Below are 15,019 nucleotides of genomic sequence, written 5' to 3'. Positions count from 1 at the left end.
TTCCAAATCCAACTGGTGTCGTATTCCGTTTGATGGTGAGCACCTCTTCGGAACAAAACTAGACACAGCCATCTCCAAAGTAACCGGCGGAAAGTCCGGGCTCATCCCCTCAGACAGGAGACCCAAGCAACAGAGACCTCCTCCCTTTAAGCGGAACCTCCCAGAGAGGTATAGGGATGCGAGAGCATACAGACCAGGCAAGGAGTATAGAAGGAGCTGGAAGAACCCTCAAACCTCCTTCATGAAGTTTCAGAAGCCTAAGGCGCCTGCTTCCAGTGACCAGAAGCCCTTTTGAAGGTGCGCCCGTCCGACCAGCGGTAGTGGGAGCAAGACTCTCCAGTTTCAAGCTGGTCTGGGCGGAAACCATAAGGGATACCTGGACCCTGGCCACTATCACCTTCGGCCACAGGTGGTCCTTCAAAAACCGGCCCCCAGGGGATCAGTTCTACCCCACCCGTATTCCCCCATCTCGAGAAAAAAGGTTGTCGTTACTGAACTACATCCAAGATCTTCTCCAAAAACGAGCAATAGTAGAGGTTCCACTGGCACAACGAGGCAGAGGATTCTACTCTCCATTATTTCTCGTCAAGAAGAAGTCAGGAGACCTTCGTCCGGTTCTAGACCTAAAGAACCTCAACAGGTCCATCAGAGTGGAGTCATTCAGGATGGAGAGCTTGCAGTCTATCCTGCAGGCTATAAATCTGGGGGACTGGATGCTCTCCATAGATCTCCAGGACGCCTACCTGCATATTCCGATCCACGGGGCATTCCAGAAATTCCTACGATTCTCGGTGGGTCAGGGGCACTTCCAGTTTCGAAGCCTTCCCTTTGGCATCTCATCAGCCCCCAGAACATTCACGAAGGTGCTACTACCAGCAATAGCTTTTTTGAGGGAGAAAGGTCTAAGGGTCCACCATTACCTGGACGACATCCTCCTCCTCTCAAGCAGCCAGGAATCACTCGTCCAACATCGCGAGATCCTGGTTTCCACCCTAATGAGTTTAGGATGGATAATCAATTGGCAGAAAAGCAACACCCAACCTACCCAAAGGATGGTCTTCCTGGGAGCCGAACTGGACACCCGAGCGAACACAGTGGAGTTACCAAGGGAGAAATCGTCCCTACTCATTCAGAAAGTGAAAGAGGCTATCCCAGCGTCATGTCTGCCGGCCAGAGCATACCTCAGCCTCCTAGGTTCCCTATCAGCAACCATTCCAATGGTCAGATGGGCGCAATGGAATACCAGACCCCTACAAGCCTCCTTCCTGCGCCAGTGGGACGGATGGTCCATGTCCCAATTGATTCGCATCCCAGAGGAAGCCAGGCTATCTTTACGGTGGTGGACCCACCCCGACAACCTCAGCAGGTGCAAGCAGATAGTCACCCTCCACCAGGAGGTAGTAACTTCAGACGCCAGTCTGGAAGGATGGGGGGCACACTACCTACACTATGCAGCTCAGGGCCGCTGGCCCTTCAAAACCAAGGATGTAGTATCGAACATCCTAGAGATGAAGGCAGCCTTCCGAGCCCTCTTGGCATTCAGTTCACTCCTGAGAGGGAAACAAGTCCTCATTCAAATGGACAACCGAGTGGCGGTAGCCTATATCAACAGGCAGGGGGGTACCAAGAGCATCTCCATGATGCGGGAAGTCGGTCCGGTGATGCAATGGGCTCAACTGAACCTGTGGGACCTGAAGGCGACCTATATTCCGGGGGTTCAGAACTTACTGGCGGACTCCCTCAGCAGAACATTCGTTTCCAACAACGAGTGGTGTCTAAGCCCACAGGCCTTTGCCCTCATATGCCAGACATGGGGTCATCCAGACATAGACCTCGCAGCAACACCAGAGAACAAGAAGTGTCAGAGGTTTCTGTCGAGGAATCCCTTCCCCACAGCGGAGGGTACGGATTGTCTCCAGCACGCCTGGAACTTTCACCTAGGCTACATTTTTCCACCAACCCCACTGATAGCCAAGTTCCTTCTGAGGCTCAAACACTCAACAGCTCTAGTACTAGCCGTGATTCCCTTTTGGCCACGGAGGCCTTGGTTCACCACCCTCCTGCAACTGAGCACAGCGGATCCACTTCCACTCCCGGTAACAACGGATCTACTAACCCAGGGCCAGCTACTACATCCGAATCCAGAGAGATTGCACCTAGCGGCCTGGAGACTGAAAGGTCTAGGTTCCTAGAGCAAGGATGTTCTCAGAAGGTAGTCGATACCCTGCTTCAAGCCAGGAAATCCTCCACGAATAGCACCTACGAGAGAATCTGGGAAAGATTCTCTTCCTTTGCTCAGGAACAAGGTTGGGACCCGTCTTCCCCATCAGCAGTACAAGTGCTTGAGTTCCTTCAGTCAGGTCTAGACAAAGGCCTTAGGTCCAACACCCTGAAAGTCCAAGTCTCTGCCATCTCTGCCTTGACAGGGGTCAGATGGGCACTTAACCCTCTGGTGGTGCAATTTCAAAAAGCCTGCCTGAAGCTAAGACCACCCAGGAAACCTTCATTTCCAACATGGGACCTATCAACTGTCCTAGAGGTTTTATCCGGAGAACCATTCTTCCCCCTTGAGAATACCTCCCTCTGGGACCTGACTCTAAAGGTGTCTTTCCTAATTGCCATCACATCAGCGAAGAGGGTCTCAGAAATGCAAGCCTTGCTGATCAAAGAACCGTATCTGATGGTTTACCCAGACAGACTAACCCTGAAGCCTTCAGACAGGTTTATCCCAAAGGTCTCCTCTGCGTTCCACTTTAACCAGGAGATTGACCTCCCGGCTTTGATCACGGATCAGGGCGTCCCTCATCCCTTGGATGTCAAGGGCAACATTCTCCATTACCTTTCGGTAACCAAGCCATTCAGGAAGTGCGAGAACCTTTTAGTCATCCCACATGGGTTCAGGAAGGGCCAGGCAGCTTCTGCCCGTACCATCGCCTCATGGCTCGTGAAAGCTATCAAGAAGGCCTACTCCCTAAGCACCTTGCAGATTCCGGGAGATCTAAGAGCGCATTCCACCAGGGCAATGGCTACTTCATGGGCAGCTTACTGTAAAGTCTCAGCGGAAACCATTTGTAGAGCGGCCACTTGGTCTTCGAGGAATACCTTCATTTCTCATTATAGAATAGACGCTGCACGTTTAGCAGCAGTTGAATTTGGGAGGGCCGTTATACAGGCCAATTCTTCTGTTTCCTGTCAATAAATTTTGATTTTGCATTCCCACCCAGTTTGGCGAGTTACTCCCCAACGTGTATGCTGCCATGATGCGACAGGAAAACGGAAAATTGTATACTCACCTTTCCGTAATTTTCCTTTCCTGTCGCATCTTCATGGCAGCATACAATCACCCACCCTCTAAGGTGACATGTGTATATATTTACAGAGAATACTGGGGCAGGTGTCTACTCTCTAATTTATAGCTATGTGGTCCTATCAGGTTGTGGAGGCGGAGTCACAACCCAACGTGTATGCTGCCATGAAGATGCGACAGGAAAGGAAAATTACGGAAAGGTGAGTATACAATTTTCCGTTTTCCCGTCAGAGTAGGGGAGGGTTTTAACCCCTGTCAGATTTCTTTTTGACATCCAGATCACATTCGGGAGATACCTTTACTTCCTGTCCTATAGCCAGAACAGGACATGCAAGGAAATCTCTCCATAGTAGGAGTACAGTGGTCATCAGAACTAGTGCCCCAATGGAAGATTTTCTGGTAACAACTCAAATTTGGGGTTTTCTCACACTTTCATTCTCTGTGATAAAGTTCACCAGGACAAATACGGAGGGTAAATCTCCTTAATGGCGACAAAGACAGCAATAAAAACCCGAAAGATGTTTTAATCCCTAACCACTATAAAGATAAAATAACGTTTTGAATTTAAATATACTTTGAGGCTACATTGGTTGGAGCATTTGTTATGGCAAATAGTTTACAAGAAGATATCTAAAAATTGTTCTCATGGATTAAAAAAACAACATCTCATACCAAACCTGTACAACAGGGATATGCAATTAGCAGACCTCCAGCTGTTGCAGAACTACAAGTCCCATGAGGCATAGCAAGACTCTGACAGCCACAAGCATGACACCCAGAGGCAGAGGCATGATGGGACTTGTAGTTTTGCAACAGCTGGAGGTCCACTAATTGCTGTACAATGTCCATAATCTGTAAATGGTACTAATGGTACTAGTATCTCATTATGTGTATTGTGTTGTGTAAAAATATGATTAATCAGAGTCAGGTATGCAAATAAATACCATTGGAATAAGAATAAAGATGACCAATATCAGCTATTCTACAGTCAGTTTTAAACAACACTAACAGGCCCATGGGTATTGGGTATGATTTAATAGCTTAAACCTCTTGACTATGTGAATAATGATTTACTTTAGAAAAGAAAATGATTTTCAATATAACTTGAATTAACATTAACTATATACGCTCTATCTATCTATCTATCTATCTATCTATCTATCTATCTATCTATCTATCTATCTATCTACCATTTTTATATTATAGAATGGTATCTTCTGGTTTATATTGAATGGCTTAAAGTGATTGTAAAGTTGGTGCAGTTGGTTTTGCACAGAGCAACCTGGATCCTCCTCTTCTTGGGTCCTGCTTTGCTGCTCCTGGCCCCTCCCTCCTGTTGAGTGCCCCCTCAGCCAGCAGCTTTCTATGGGGGCACCCGAGCCGAGTCAGAGCTCTCTGTGTCCATTTAGACACGGTGCCTCAACCTGATCCTGCCCCTTTCTCCCCTGATTGGCTGACTGACTTTGATTGACAGCCACGGGAGCCAATGGCGCCACTGCTGTGTCTCAGCCAATCAGGAGGAGAGTACTGGACGGCTTAGACATCAGTGGACATTACTGGAGAGAAGGGGCTAAGGTAAGTAATTAGGGGGTGCTGCTACACACAGAAGGTTTTTTATCTTAATGCATAGAATGCATTAAGATAAAAAACCTTTTGCCTTTACAACTCCTTTAAACTGTTGAATTTTATTATCCATTTTTTTAGCAATATGGCAATGTTTTTCATCCATAACAAATCTCCAAACACTGTTATAACTAAATATACATATTTTATTTAGGGTTTCAGCAACTGAAAGCACAATATCATTTATACTGAAGAATATGTGATTTTTTTTCCTTTTTGTTTTGTTTTAATTTTCCGCATATTGATATTACACATACATTATAATTTACATATACAATAGTTTATTGCACATATTACTTCCATATAATAAGAAGCTAATATTACCATATTTAACATGTAAGTGTGTTAAAACAGAAAGATTTCATAGTATAGGATTCGTGTGACAATAATCCAAATTAAACTATGCATTTTAGTAAATATATATTTTAGGAAATATAACCACTCCATGTAAAGTGAAGCTATTAAGATGTTACAAAGCAGGCTGTAGACAGATAACAGCAAGTAAAGTCAGTATCATATTGCAGTATATTAGTATATAAGAGCTTCTTTATCACCGTGTCTGAAATTAAAATTGTTTTCTATAGTCTCTTAGCCAATCGGAGTATCCTGTCCTTTCTTTTGCTGCACGTTTAAATCTGATTGGGTAATATTGAGTGAAACAGTTCTAATTTTAAACGATAATAAAATGACGCAAACACTTGCTTCCACTATGTTGTTTTCTGTAATATTTTTAAGAAATCTAATCTTTTGAACAGTATTTAAACCTACCCTATGAATTTAGCAGATATATGACAGTTAAAATCAAATAGAATAAATAATGCTGACAGCATCCACCCAGCATTTTATGCTGATTAAAGTGTATGTAAACCCCTCCCCCCCCAAAAAAATATCCCACTGTATACAAATCTCTCAAATTTTTTTTTTTGTAAAATGGTTGCAAAGTTTATTATCCGGATTTAATAAACATGCTAAGCAACCAAATGGCCAACTAGGCCAACAGGCTGACAACGCTGCTGCTAATTGCAAGGCAATGGCTAAAGCTATCCATATAGTGTGTGATTTTGAACAAATGAAAATTCTTCATTCTTCGTATGAAGACGTGTACGAAAAATTCTCAGTACATTCGATGACTTGACCAAACTTGTTCAGAAGTACTTCAAAATTTGATTTGCTTTTAGCATTTGACTTTAGAACGAATACCACACACACTGTTAGCAATTTGTTCATTTGAAAAAAAAATTCCATCCTGCTCCTTCAAACTTTATTGTCGCTGTGATCAAAACAAATGCGTGGCCAGCTTTAGCAATGTAAGCCTGCAACAGTAAGTGCTGATACTGATAGGATATCCAAATAGCAAACAGATCAACAAAAACATATTTGCTTAAGAAAACTGTATATCATGAGATATGTTGCCAAGCATATTGAAAAATACATTTAGGATTTGCATACACTTTAAAGGTAATCTGTCATAAAAAAAAACTGTAGGTAAGACACAGTAGTAGTGGTACCTGCAGAAACCTAAAACAGCCTCTTTCATGTCTGAAAGCTGGGCCACTTACCAGTTAAATTTGTTGCATTTCCAGAAGGAAGTCCCTTTTTGTCTGCTGCACATTTCCATTTGCCAGTAAGGCAACCCATTATAGTGAAGGGCTAATAGGAACGATTCACAGCTTTGCTTGTGAGAAAGGCCTAGCATTTTACAGCAAATTTAGGGTATTAGAAGATGCTGCAGGTATGTGACAACATTCTTCTGTCTGTATGCCATCATTCACCCCAGAATTCTAAATGTTTTTAGAATGAAAAACTGTTTGTAGAAGAAATATTATAGCCAGATCATACATGCACAGTCAGCTGTCATCTGAGGTCTGTAGCCACCTATAGTTCCTTTCCAGAGGTTTCAGAGCAGAAAAGAAATATTACTGCAATTTGTCAAAAGACAACTAACACTGTCTTGGACATATTTAGACTGTTCACACTTGTGCAATGCAGGAACATGCTCAAAATCGCAAGCATTTTAATGGAACCGTAATGCACCTTGCTAAAGTGCGTGAGAAACGGTGTGACAAAATTAATGGTAATAAAGTATCATTTGTTTTGGTGTGGAGCAATTAAAAAAAAAAAAGAGTCATGCACTTCCTAGGTGTGATTTAGATGTGGTAGGCAACCCATTCAGATAAATGAGCTGCCCTAAAGCAGTGCTGGTAACATACATAAAAGCATACGGCAACACTAGTGTACTAGTGCACCGCACAGATGTGAACCCAACCTTAAAAGTCACATAATATTTAGCCTTCTAGTGTGATGTAGGAAAATTACACGGATGTTTCTGTCTCAGTTTTTACAATTGATAGATGTCTACAGGTTATATGATTAATATTAGGAAGTACAGCCTGAAATTACAGAAGCAGAACAGGATTCAGCTCTTTTGTAGATCAACACAGTGTCCATAAATGTTCCTGTTGCATCACCTTCCTTCTAGTAGAATTACCAGTCAGTGTAAATGTAAGACAAGCTGCCTGCCAGGTCCTAGCAGTGTACTGGCTACAGTAGAACACAAATAATATATGGCCACTCCACACCTTCTCTAGGAGTCTTGCTTTTCACAAGTCATTGACATGGGTGGCCATTAGTTGTTGACACAAGCCAGTTGATCTCCATGTCTTCGTCTGCAGTGAATTAGTACAAGGTTGAAAAACACAGCTCATATACTGATGAATTTTCCAGGTGTTTCTTTCTAACCCAGATGGAGAGCCAAAACCAACATGTCCATAATGATTGTTCTGTAGCATTCATCTTAGAAGCAGTGTCTCTAAGCTCATATAGATAGCATAACTTTCAAAACGATAAACAATGTTGTACCCAGCAGCGTCAAAGCTGTATTCAGAGATGGACCTCCAGATGCTGTATTTGATGCCTGTTTTGTTTTGACAGGAAGGACTTGCATGGTGCGTCCTTCTTCCACCTGCGGAATGGTACAATACAAATAAATAATATACCTTATCACCACAAGCAACACTATAGCATAGCTCCCAACTGTCCCTGATTTCAAAGGACTATGCCTGATTTGGAACAAAGTTCCCCTGTCCCTCTTTCCATCTCATTTGTCCCTTTTTTTGGTCTGGTCTATATAGTTGTATATAAAATGTACTATTTATCTTTCAAAAAGTATTTCCCAGTGTTAAACCTTTCATTCAATTTCTAAATTGCTGCATTTGTAAACTTCAAAAGCCAATATAAAGAAATAGTAGTGGTAAAAAAAAGCATTTTTTGTATAATTCTCCTTTAAGGGGGTGTGGCAGGGTGTGTGTCCTTTGCTTACATACTTTTGCTAATAGGTGTTCCCTGTTCCCATCTCAAAAACTTGGGAGGTATGCTATAGTTATATGCAGTCATTGTCATATTTTATATAACATAAGCAATTGTTAAGCCCTCAGCAGCTCCTGGGACCTAGTACATGTTCTGCCTATATAATAGAAACAGCAAGGGTGCAAAAATAGGATAGCTAAAGGTTAACACAAATGTATATATAGAAATAAGAATAAAAGACTGAAAAAAATATTTCATATTGTTCATGCATTACTGCAAATAACTGCCAGGCAAAAAATCATTTAGCACAATACAATTTGCTTTGCTACCCTAGAATGCAATAACTGTATACTCTAGCTTCCCTGTATACCTAGCCACTCTCCTCTCTGTATTCCCAGCCTCTCTGTATACACTAGCCTGTCTTCTATATACACTAGCCTCTCTGAATGTAACAATCTGCATCTTGTGGCAGGTAACATGACACACGCACACATTATATACATGTGTATGCCCGCCCAAGCGTATGACTTTCTTTACTTCGCTGCTATGGCTCTAGCCCCAGATCTTTTGTAGACCTAACAACGCCCCTGCTGCAAAGGTTAAAAGTTTGTTAATGTCTAGGCTAATGTGATCGGAAAAACAGTCTTACTTATCTGATCCTCTGCTCCTCCAGACAGTGAATGAGTTTGCCCAGACTCTTCTCCTCCATGCTCTGGTGGTCAGATGCCCTCTGGCAACATTAAGACTGATGCAGAACCTATAGCCTTGCAATGGACAAGAGGACTCAGAGAAACAGTCCACCTCTCAGAGCATAGGGAATCCCTGTCTGCCAGGGAAGCGGAGGATCGGGCAAGTAAAGCTGCTTTTCCTGTCCCCTAAACCTAAAAGAGTATTTAACTCTTGCAGTGTGAGTGCAGCCCCACTGCTAGGGAGAATTTCTATTTTTCCTGGAAGTGGACTTTAAAGAACTGTGATTAGGGCTGGAAATGGCAGAATTTACCCTAGGAAGTGCCCACTTACGGAGAATAGGATACTGTTGTGTGAAAAGCTTTGGAGGAAAGAAAATGTTCTCAGGGAGAGGCCAGTCCTCACACAGGACAAGCTCAACAAGTAAATAAACCATGATTTTTGAAGATCCCTTACTGGACTCCCTGGGGTGAGCAGAGCCTGTTCCAACATTAGACAAGAGCATACAGTGTCAGTAACAGTAGCTATAGTTTTGTTTAGCTTGGAAGGAATATCTGTACTAGAAGTGTCCTCTTAATCCAATGCCTCTGAGGGCGAGGGATCCTCTTCTGTATTATCTACCGTCTTCTCAGAAACCACTTTGTGATCAATGGCAAAGTCAAAAATTGAGCTAGGAGGGGAGGCTAAAGGGCAATATTTGTAATCCTCTACTGTCTATGGTCTTGACAAGGCCCATGAACTCAGACATTGTAGCAGAAATATTCTCCCTGGAAAGGAGGGAGGAGTCTGGCATGGCTGAAGGCCAGGGAGGAAGACAGAGTTAGAATTGGGATGCCATCAGATTATAGGGCATCTTGACCCTTAACCACAGAGCAAGCACGTGTAGGCCATGACTCCAGAACACAAAGCATCACAGCTAATATTGTGGTCAAGAGGACCAGGAGATGTGCATTGGTTGGCATCTGAAATCCAAAGTGGTGGGGAAGGACGTGCACAACCTGCCTCTAACCCGAGATACCACACAGGTTCTGTATGCACCACAGGCTATGCACATGCCAAGGCGCCTTGCTGAATGGGTGCAGTAGAGAGCCACTTAGTATAATAGAATCAGGAGCAACAGTGCGAACTGCAGGTGCCCTCCAGTACGACAAGGTTCCATACATAACAAGGGTGCCAAAATGTTAACCGTTGTCATCCAAAACTCACTGCACTCCACAAAGAAACAGCAGTGGGAATACCCCTAAGTGAAAAAAACAACTGGGGCATCCTGGTATGAATGTTTAAAGAGCTTCCACAGTGTTCTCACCAATCAGCCACAGAAATAATGGGGATTTAACCTCTTCCTGGATTCCCCCTCTACGATGAGTATACCTCCACAGGAGTTCTGGTGCAGAGCCCACCCTGCTCACCCTGCAGCACTGGACCCACAGCATTATCCATGATTGAAAGCAACATTACAGTCCAGCCCCACATCTTCCATGTGGCGGGGTCCACATGCAGTCCCCCAAGACACTGCCAAGCAATGATTCTGGAAGCTGCAGAAAACTAGCTATGGTGCAGCCAAGTCTGGATAGAATAATCAACATGGAAAAAGATTCACAGAAAGAAATAAAAGCTTCCATTTTAGGAGGTAAGATTTTCTCAGCAAAGAGAAAAGATCCATCACCCAACGATACTAGCAAAAAAAAGAGGGATAAGTTTTATGGGGAATGTGTCAGCAGCTTTTTTTGCCATTGTCCTATAGCCTGAAGCTAGCTGCATATAACCCAGAGTGACATAGAACCCTGACAACCTTACACAGAGAATGAAAGTCCTAATGTAAAATGTATAATGCCACATGTGTAATCCCTTTCGGATATTAAAAAGTGGCCACATCTTATAAATAACACTCAAAAAGAATAAATTTTTTATGCAAAATTGATCTCTCACCTCATTAATTGACTGAAAAACTGGCGGAACGGAATCCTTATCTGTGAATGGATTTTCTAGCTCAGAATCCATATCTATTGCATTGCTGTTATTAAGCTCCATCTTAATTGCGCTTTCTGAAAGAAGATGCAGAAACAAATATATCACTTTTAGGTGTTTGTCAAGCATCATTTCTTTCTCTGGATTTAGAAATATTTTTTAAATTTAGATGAACAAAATGACTCAGGCAACTACAGCCTAATGTTTGACATGGAAAAGTTTTTGACAGTATAGCAACTGCATTTACCATGCAAGCCATTTGCTGGCTAAGCACATATCTATCAGCCATGAGCAGTGCTTTGCAACCATACATGAACTCGTTATTAGCGGACATGATTAATGCTCAACTCTACCCAATAAGCAACACAAATATCTGCTCTAAATTTTGTATTCACATGTGACTTTATTAAATGGTATTATTCATATAAGAAAGTGATTTGTTAAAGGATTTAATTGCAATGCCAATTTAATGCTTTTGAATGTATACCTTTGCATTTTTAATAGGCAAATGCTTCAATTTGGAAAACAATTGTCTTGCTTCAGTTTAAATAGTAAAATATCTTGCTGGAGTGTTTTGCATTTTCAGGTGATTTTTTTATTTTTTGTAATCTCCAAAAATGCATTGTACAGGAAATCATGTATAATCATAGTAAACTATAGGTGTTTTAAGTAATAGGTGGACTTAAGTTGGTGCAGTGTAAGGCTGGCTACCTAGCCATGTGTTAAGCTAATTTCGGCCAGTTACTGATGAACCAGCCAAAGTTCACTCTGTGGGTGGCCCGATCAGCACACTCGCGAAGGAGCCATGTAGATAATTGTCAACCAAACAGTGCCTGCATCCAATCGGTTGTAGTCACTGTTTGGGTATCTTGACAGTTGGTGGTGCCATTGATTGTGGATAGAGGAGTCTGTCAGATTTGTTTTTTCAGCCCAAAGGCTGAATGAAAAAACATATGTGTGTATGGCCATCTTTAGACCTACAGAGCAGTCAGATTTTGTTTACTGGCTTGATTATATTGTCTTTGTTTAAAAAGATCCACAGAAAATAATAGAGGTAAAAGAAAAATAGATAGAAAAATGAAATACACATAACAGCTACTATGGTGCTTCTTAGAGGTCATCCAATTTCTAACTGCATGAGTATTTTCAGCATCTAAGAATATGCTCTAATCCTCTAGCTGAAGTCATGGCAAGATAGGTCTACAGGGATTTTCCCCTTTACGTAGTTACATAGTAAGGTTGAATAAAGACACCAGTCCATCCAATTCAACCTGAGTGAGTGTCTACAATTGTCCCTATCCCTGTACATTGTGTCTCATTAAGATGCTCATCTATTATATCATTATTTATTTAAGATACCCATATAGCGCCGTCAATTTACGCAGTGCTCCACACATACATTGCACATTCACATCGGTCCCTACCCTCAAGGAGCCCACAATCCAAGGTCCCCAACTCATATTCATATACTAGGGCCAATTTTGGACAGAAGCCAATTAACCTACCAGCATGTCTTTGGAATGTGTGGGAGGAAACCCACAAAGGTACAGGGAGAACATGCAAACTCCAGGCAGGTAGTGTCATGGTTGGGATTCGAACCAGCACCCCTTTTTACCCACTACACCACTGTGCCGCCCTTTCCTCCTTCCTGATGTACTCTAAGCTTTCAACAGATTTCACCAGCCCTCTAATAGGGCGTACACACGGTCGGACTTTGTTCGGACATTCCGACAACAAAATCCTAGGATTTTTTCCAACGGATGTTGGCTCAAACTTGTTTTGTCTACACACGGTCGCACAAAGTTGTCAGAATTTCCGATCGCCAACCACGCGGTCACGTACACCACGTACGACGAGACTAGAAAAGGCCGGTTCAGAACCAAGCGCGGCACCCTTTGGGCTCCTTTTGCTAATCTCGTGTTAGTAAAAGTTTGGTGAGAGACGATTCGCGCTTTTTCAGACTCGTGGTTATCAGATCGTTTTCTGCCGTTCAGTTTGTGCTTGTGGGTTTGTATCTGCTCTTCACTGCGTGCAAGCAAGTTCCGCGTGACTTTAGTCATTGTATTCTTGTTCGTTCGTTACTGTTTTTCAGGTCGTTCTTCACAGGCCTTGCGGTTCTTCAGTGCATTCTGTTACTTCGTTCTGAGCAGCCGACCATTTTCTAGCCATGTTGCGTATGCGTACTCCTCGTAGAGTTCGTGCTGTGCGGGGGCTTGGTGTTGGGGTCCTGACCTTGACACAAGTCCAGTCCATGAACAGGGTGGGGAGGAGTTCATGGACCAAGAATTGGTTGCTTCAGCGTGACCAGTTCTCTCATATGCCTTTGCTCCGTGAGATCCGTGAGAATAATCCTGATGATTTCAGGAACTTTCTCGGGATGACGGACCCCGTGTTTCACCGTCTGTTGGCTTTGCTGACCCCCTATATCAGCAGGCAGGATACCTGCATGAGGCAAGCCATCACTCCGGAGCAGAGGTTGGTCGCTACCCTGCGGTATTTGGCGACAGGGAGAAGTCTGCAGGACTTGACGTTCTCGACAGGCATCTCCCCCCAGGCTCTGGGTATCATTATCCCAGAGACCTGTTCTGCCATCATCCAGGTCCTGCAGAAGGAGTATATGAAGGTAAGATTTTTATCCTTTAATATCACATTTTATTGTATTGAATGTTTGCTAATATTTGTATTTCTTTCCTCATTCCCTAATTACCATGATTGGAATATGCTGTGAATGTCCCCTTTGTTCTCATGCATGCTGGATTTTTATGTAATTATTATTTTAGGTCCTTCATACATATTTGCCCTTCAATAACCTCCCCAGCATGGTGTCTCCTGGCCCTATATTCACCTCATGTAGTCACTTAACAATGTATTTTTTCTGCTCCATAGTAGTGCTTTACCCCAAACACCCCCTAAAATGTTTTGAAATGTTATTTTTGCTTTAACTTCAGGCAGAGTGGCAGAGGCTTTTTTTTGGTGGTGTCCCCAAATAATTTTATGTAACTCTCCCTCCCCCAACTGCTAAGTCAGCTGATCCCAATTCTCTATCTATCCTCAATCATCTATCTGCTGACTTTGCCAAACCCATACACACTATACCCATCTCTTTTGTGGTCATATTTATGGATGAATTCCCCAAAGCATGTAGTGCAAGGGCCTGCCTGTATACTTTCAAATGGTACTGTTTAAAGTTTTTGTATCCTATTATTATCTTGATAGGTAATAGCAGAATGTCCAAATGTCCTCAAATGTGTACAGTGTGTATTCATATCTTTGTATTATGACACTTCTTACCTGTCCAGTGGGCTGCCAATAGTGTAACTAAGGAGGGGCTTTTCCAAGTAATACCCTGTATTTAGGCATTCATCTCTCAATGACGTGAAGAGGGTTACCTGTCCAAGATTTCCACACACCCCTATAATGTTAGAAATGGCCCATGAGAGGGGGGGGGAGGGGGAATATGATAGGTGTACCTTATACTTTGGCGTTGTTAAATTCCCCTTAATAAATGCTATCTGGAGGTTGCCCCATAATGTTTGTGCCTAATCTGCTTGCCATGTTTCTGATCAAAAATAGTAATGTTTATTGTTTTTTCCTCAACAGTTTCCTTCCACGCCACAGGAATGGCAGACTGTGGCCTCCCACTTTGCCCAGCGGTGGGACTTTCCTAACTGCGGAGGGGCAATTGATGGGAAACACGTCCACATCGTCCCACCACCCAAGTCGGGGTCGTACTATTTCAACTATAAGGGGTTCAATAGTATAGTGATGTTGGCGGTGGTGTCGGCTAATAACGACTTCCTGTATGTGGACGTGGGGAAGAATGGCCGGATGTCCGATGGTGGAGTCATCGCCCAGACGGAGTTTTACAGGCGTCTCCAGAATGGCAGCTTGGACTTGCCACCTCCAGAGGACAATGTTGAAGGACTCCCATTTGTGTTCGTTGCTGATGAAGTGTTTGCGCTGGGGGACCACCTGATGCGGCCATTCCCAATGAGGACCCTCACCCCGGAACAGAGGGTTTCTAATTACTGGCTGGCCAGAGCCCGAAGAGTGGTGGAGAACACATTTGGAATCCTGGCCAGCCGGTTCCGCCTATTTCTGACACCCATCCATATGGCGGAGTATAAA

General features: G+C 43.2%; 1 protein-coding gene across 1 annotated transcript in view; it reads right to left on the bottom strand.

Moving 5' to 3' along the window:
* Window positions 1-5,083: 5,083 nt before the first annotated feature.
* Window positions 5,084-15,019, bottom strand: part of GFRA3 (GDNF family receptor alpha 3) — a 70,855-nt gene continuing 60,919 nt past the window's right edge. Inside the window, exons 7-8 of the mRNA XM_073620426.1 lie at window positions 10,853-10,968; window positions 5,084-7,892 (exon numbers count right to left, since the gene is read on the bottom strand). Of these exons, the coding sequence (XP_073476527.1) occupies window positions 7,746-7,892; window positions 10,853-10,968 (263 nt within the window). The 3' untranslated portion in view covers window positions 5,084-7,745. The remainder of the gene's footprint in view (window positions 7,893-10,852; window positions 10,969-15,019) is intronic.

This window comes from Aquarana catesbeiana, linkage group LG03 (assembly GCF_042186555.1).
Source record: "Aquarana catesbeiana isolate 2022-GZ linkage group LG03, ASM4218655v1, whole genome shotgun sequence".
Taxonomy (NCBI): Eukaryota; Metazoa; Chordata; class Amphibia; order Anura; family Ranidae; genus Aquarana; species Aquarana catesbeiana.
This window is presented reverse-complemented; position numbering and strand designations above follow the sequence as displayed.